Source organism: Salmo salar, chromosome ssa09, assembly GCF_905237065.1.
Source record: "Salmo salar chromosome ssa09, Ssal_v3.1, whole genome shotgun sequence".
In the NCBI taxonomy this organism is placed as follows: domain Eukaryota; kingdom Metazoa; phylum Chordata; class Actinopteri; order Salmoniformes; family Salmonidae; genus Salmo; species Salmo salar.
This window is the reverse complement of record NC_059450.1, coordinates 36,270,001-36,276,443: the sequence shown is the minus strand read 5'-3', so window position 1 is coordinate 36,276,443 and position 6,443 is coordinate 36,270,001. Positions and strand designations below refer to the sequence as shown.

The following is a 6,443-nucleotide window of genomic DNA, read 5'->3' as shown; positions in this document are numbered from 1 at the left end:
TCCGGGCGTGCGTGGCGGGGAGAATTGCACTGAAATCCCGGATAAGCTGCGTTTCAGGGTCTGCAGTAGACTGGGAGCTGAGTGGGCGACGACAAAACCGCATTAAAAAAGAGCCGCACCATCTGCTGCTGCTGCTGATGTTGCTGCTGCTCCACGCTACGCCGCAGCCGGTACATGAGGTGCCCCAGGGACTCCGGTGCCTCAAACACCCCAGCACCTCTAACCCCCCTGCGGATCTGAGAGCCAGGTCCCATCATGGAGCCCAGGACACCCCTGGGAGTGGCCCTTATCTCAACTTGAGAGGAAGGAAGAATCATAGCGAGAATAGGCTACTAAGGGACCAGCCGTTGCATAGAGCAACTTTGAACTTTGTCAATTTGCAACAAGTGATACATAATTATAATGTTTTTCTTCTACTACAGATGCAGTTTTATCTTAACTTTATTGCACAAGAAGTTTATCTCAAAGTTGGCTCCATCTAGCCCTATAATATAGCCTATAGGCTACTGTTTACTACTCGCACCCTCAGCATCTCATCTCCACTCAAAACCTCATCAGAAGATTAGTAGCTGCAACATGGTCTCAGAACATTTCGTATTATTCTGTATTTAAATCCACGACACTGAGGGAAGGCTGGTCGGAGGAGCTACAGGAGGATGGACTCATTGTAAAGGCTGGAATGGATGAATGGAACGGTATCAAACATATGGAAACCACGTTTGACTCCATTCCATTAATTCCATTCCAGACATTTCAATGAGCCTGTCCTCCTATAGCTCCTTCCACCAGCCTCCACCATTTAATATGATATGTTACCTTCCGTATGGTATGTATTCATTTGTGGATGTCCATCTTTCATTTCGTATGATATGTTATGAATTACAATTCGCATGATATGTTATGAATTTAAATTTGTGGCTAGCTGGTTAACGCTAATATTAGCTAGGGTAGGGGTTTAGGTTAAGGTTTGGGTTAGCTAACATGCTAAGTAGCAAGTAGTTGCTAAAGTTGTCTGTGATGAGATTTGAACACTCTACCTTTGGGTTGCTAGACATTCATGTTATTCGCCTACCCATCCACCCTAACCAACCACCCTCCTTTCCTTTTGGTGTAAGTAACCTTCTTTCTTATGTAACCATACCAAATTTCACATACTTCACTTTCAAGCATTTCGCTACTCCTGCAATATTATCTGCTAAACAAGTGTATGTGACCAATACATTTGACTTGATATCATACTAATTTCTCTATCCCGGATTTACATTTACTATGTTACATCTAGTCTATGAGACCAGGCTGGATTAGTCGTAGGACAATCTCTGCGCCCCCACTGTGCTCTAGGCTACTTTGGTGTTATTTTGAGGTTACACTACATAGTAATACATGGTTTCATCAAGCATGTTGAACATGCCAGTAGTGCAGACGCGGTGCTCCATGCCTGCATGTGTGCTTGCTGCGAGTCTGCGTCTGCTACAATGACCAACAGTGTGGTTGCGACCGACTGCTGCGCGCATCGAAACAGCTGTGCAGTTGCTAACCAATGACAATCGGAGGAAATCTTTCGGAGTATATATTTCCAAGCAACCTACACATCATCAAAGCATCCCTTTTGCAATGCCTGTCAGAACGCTTGGTTTTCCGTGAGCGAGAAGATGCGTTGGTATTCAAAGCCGTATACCTGTAGGACAAGTCATGGACTGAACGGGGTTTTGGACTCACTTGTGGAATTTTCTGCTTGCCGGTGGCACGATGCCTTATCTGACTAAACCGCTGTTTTTACTCTTCTGTTTGGTCGTTACCGGGGAATGCCGTAGGCTTGGACACCGAGTACGGAGATGGACGGAAACCGTGGAGACGGCAAAGCATGGACCAGAGACCGCAAAGCATGGCCCGTAAGTGGTACCCGAATATTGATCACCCAGGTGTGGGTTTTTGGTGCGCAATTGTTCAAGATCTGTTCCATGTCTGTCTGTCTGTCTGTCAACATGGGTCATTGCTATGATGTGTCTGGACTTTTAATGTCATCTGAGGGGTACACAATATTCTTCTTCATCAAAGGTTGAATTTCACAAAACTTGATATCACTCTTACTTGATGCAGTAGATTAGAACATCATGATAAACCCTGATGATGATGATGAAGTAGAAAAATAAGATGTTGATGATCATTGCGATGAAGATGATTATAAAGATAGTGATTGTGATGATCCACGCAGACAATCAACATTCAGTGTTGATATAGCCTAATCATTCATTGTGCACTGCAGACAGAATTGGACATGGAAAAAATATTCAGTAACTACAGTCATTATAAAGGGATATAGGAGAAAGATCTCTATCTGGTAGCAATTGAGCCTGAGGATGAGGTTAAAGAGTGACAGAAAGCAGTGCAAATGCATCATGACCCAGACAGAAGGTGGTCGTTTCAAGTTTTACACTAGACAGCCAGGGAAGAACCTATAGGTACTTGTTGTTCCTCCTCATCAATGACAGGTTTGCAGCTGGCAGCCAGTGGCTCCAGTACGATCAAAGCACGGCCACGTCTCTCAGGCACGTTTTGTCTATCTGTCAAAGATGGGAGCGGGCTGCAGAGAACATGCTACTGTTATCATCAGGGCAATCTCCAGGCATAAAGGACATAAGCACTGGGAAGCTTGATAAGCTAGCTCGCATTGCTAATAATAACGTTAGCTAGCTTGCTTAACATTGACATATGGTCAAACTAACTACATTCTCCATATTGACAAGTTCTAATTGTCTAAAAATGATTTGTAATCATCTTTTGGTTGAAAAGGTGAAAGGTCGGTAGTCAAACATCACAACTTAGTTACTCCAGGAACAACATTTTCTCGGATTTTCCCATTTGGAGGGTCGTTCAAGTGCAATTTACCACTGGGAACTATGAGCTTCCAATACCACATTAAATCAGTAATGGCCAAACGTGTAGAATAGCAGGAAATTTGCTTTAAAACTAATTTGAAAAACTGAAATAAATTATCTCCACCCCAAAATTAGTTTCATGAAATATGTCATAAAATTGCCACATTTTCTCTCCGCCCCATAGCAAAATGTGTAGAACTTCAGAAAACTTGCTTTAAAACTGGAACATTTTCTCTACACCCCATGGCAAAATGTGTAGAATTGCAGGAAATTAACTCTAAAATAAGAAATGTTCTCTCCACCATCAATGGGGGGGCACTAAAATGTCTCACTTAGGGCCCCCAAAAAGCTAGAGTTGGCCCTGGTTATCATTGAAAAGCAACATTTCCCATTCAGCTTTGATTGTGCTTGATATTTACATTTTTTATTGAACCTTTATTTACGCAGTTCTATTGTAGCTCTATTGTTCCCATTGAGACCAAGGTCTCTTTGGCAAGGGAGCCCTTTACAAGAATAGGCACATTTGTAACCAGTGCATTTAATGGAGTCAAAGGCTTCCCAAATAGCACCCTATTCCCTATATAGTGCACTACTTTTGTGCACGACCAGAGCCCTATTGCATTATGCTCATAAGTAGTACACTAGGGAAAAGGGTCCCGTTTAGGACACAGACACATTCCGATTCCTAATGGCTTTCGCAATAACGCTCATTTAGAATGTCCTTTGTGTAAATTATTCCACCAGTTATCAACTCATCATTCATTAATATGGTGTTGTCTTGTTTTGTCATCTCCCAGTTCCTTGACAAAGAAACCTCCAGATGTGACCAAGAACCGCAAGCTGAAGACAGAGCAGCTTCTGAAAGTAGATGATCATGATTTCACCATGAGGCCGGCATTTGGAGGTAGGGATCACACACACGCACACGCACACACAGACACACTGGCCGAAGAGACCAGATATGCTCTTATTGGATGGTTTTTGGGGGACCCCATTTGTATGTAAGATGCCATGTAAAACACAACATGCAGGAACTTCTATTAGATTTCCCATTCATAGTATTTACCTACCTTAGTTGAATGCAGTCTGGATAATAACATCTGCTGAATGTGAAATGGTAATGCCACGTATGCCATTTCCATTGTGCTAGTTCACTTCACTCAGTTACTGATTTCAATGGTTTAGCTGTTAGTCCATTCAGAGTACTGTCCAACATGACAGGTCAATTACACACCTTCAGTAAAGGGAGAGATTGTGCTCAATTCTTATCCTCCAATTACATAAAATAAAACTTTATTTGTGCAGCACATTTCAGACATGGAATGCAACACAATGATCTTTACTGGGAAAAAAACTAATAAAAACAATGAAATATTTACCACAAAACAAACATAAGAGGATAAAAACTAAATAACAATAAAAACTGAACGATTTAAAAGCACCCTAAGGAAAAGCAAAGCTAAAACGGTGTTTCAAGATTTAAAAAAAAATTATCCACCATTTTGCCCCGCTCAGGATCTCTTGGAAGGCTACTCCAGAGGCTGGGGGTATAGTAACTAAAGGCTGCCTCTCAATGCCTCTTGGTCCGAGGCTATGGGATAGTTAAAAGGCCAGTGCCAGAGGACCTGAGGGACCTACTGGGTTCATAACTTAAAAGCATGTCAGACATTTATTGGGGTGCACAATCGTGGGTTGCTTTAAAACCAAATGAATTATAAAACTCACAGGCAGCCAGTGCAGAGACCTTAACACCGATGTAATGTGTGCTCTCCGTCTGGTCTTGGTCAGTACCCGTGCTGCAGCATTCTGTATGTTTTGCAGTTGACCAATGGCTCTCTTGGGTAGACCAGACAGGAGAGCATTACAGTTGTCAAGCCTGCTTGTCATAAAATCATGGATGAGTCTCTCTGTATCAGCCTAAGAGAGAAACGGACGCACCTTGGCAATGTTCCTCAGGTGGTAAAAAGCTATTTTGGTCACATTCCTAATGTGTCATTCGAAATTGAGTTCAGAATCTAAAATAACACCTAGGTTTTTTACCTAGTGTTTTATCTTTATTGCCCGTGAATTAAAATGGGTGGACAGATTCTCTCTGTGCTTTGTCTCCAAAATTAAGTACCTCAGTCTTGTCTTGATTTAGCTGGAGGAAGTTGTGAGCCATCCAAATATTTAAATCACTAATACAGTCTAATAATTTATCCTCTGGCTTCACAGAAACATAAAGTTGTGTATCGTCTGCGTAGCAGTAAAATCTATGCTGTGCTTTCTGATAACGCTGCCAAGGGGGAACATATATAAACTGAACATTACCAGAACCAAAATCGAACCTTGTGGAACGCCACATATGATATGTATTTTCTCTGAGTTATGTTCCTCAAGGGTGATAAAAAACTCTAGATCGGTTAAATAGATCCTAAACCAATTTAGAACTGGACCGGAGAGTGCAACCCACCTCTCCAGTCTGTCCAGAAGGACATCATGGTCAACAGTGTCGAATGCATCACCTTAAATCCAAGAGTACAAGGACGGAGAAATGTTTGGCATCTGTGTTGGCTTTAAGATCGTTTACCACTTTAATTAAGGCTGTATCTGGGCTGTGGAGGGCCGGAAAACCAGATTGGAATTTTCCAAAAATACAGCTGGCATTTAAAAAATCTTTAGCTGTTTGAAAACCAATTTCTCCAGAATTCTGCTTAAGAATGGAAGGTTGGAGATTGGCCCAAAATTGCTAAGAGCTGAAGAATCTAGATAACTTTTATTCAGAAGGGGTTTCATAGCAAGTTTTAGTGCAGGTAGGAAATTGCCTGTGAACAGGGAGTGATTAACAATAACTTGTACTTCTTCAGATATTAAATTAAAAACTGTTTTGAAGAAGGTGGTGCGGATTGGATCAAGAAGGCAGGTAGAAGGCTTAAGTTATGATATCACTATCTTGAACATATCTGTGTCAACCAGGGAAAATAAATCCATAGTGCCTTTGTGTGGTAGGCTAGGGAACATATCATCAAACTTCTCATCAGGTCTTGCTTGACTGATACCCAGCCTAATGTTTGTTTTTTATCTCTGAAATATGCTGCAAACTCATCACATTTAGTTGTGGAGGAAAGTTCACATAGGTTTGTGGGGGTAGGATTTATCAGGCCATCAATGGTCAAGAAGAGAATTCTCAAATTATTCTGATTATTAGTGATCAAGTTAGAAAAATGAGCCCGTCTGGTATTTCTAATCGCCTTGTTATATAGTTGAAGTCGGAAGTTTACATACACCTTAGCCAAATACATTTCAACTCAGTGTTTCACAATTCCTGACATTTAATCCTAGTAAAAAATCGCTGTCTTAGGTCAGTTAGGATCACCACTTTATTTTAAGAATGTGAAATGTCAGAATAATAGTAGAGAGAATGATTTATTTCAGCTTTTATTTCTTTCATCACATTCCCAGTGGGTCAGAAGTTTACATACACTCAATTAGTATTTGGTAGCATTGCTTTTAAATTGTTTAACTTGGGTCAAACATTTCGGGTAGCCTTCCAGAAGCTTCCCACTATAAGCTGGGTGAATTGTG

The 6,443-nt window shown here is 41.3% G+C and overlaps 1 protein-coding gene across 1 annotated transcript in view; it reads left to right on the top strand.

Moving 5' to 3' along the window:
* Positions 1 to 1,296: 1,296 nt before the first annotated feature.
* The window catches only part of LOC106611267 (gamma-aminobutyric acid receptor subunit rho-2), a 23,789-nt gene continuing 18,642 nt past the window's right edge, over positions 1,297 to 6,443 (top strand). The window contains exons 1-2 of the mRNA XM_014211295.2: positions 1,297 to 1,892; positions 3,677 to 3,783. Of these exons, the coding sequence (XP_014066770.1) occupies positions 1,750 to 1,892; positions 3,677 to 3,783 (250 nt within the window). The 5' untranslated portion in view covers positions 1,297 to 1,749. The remainder of the gene's footprint in view (positions 1,893 to 3,676; positions 3,784 to 6,443) is intronic.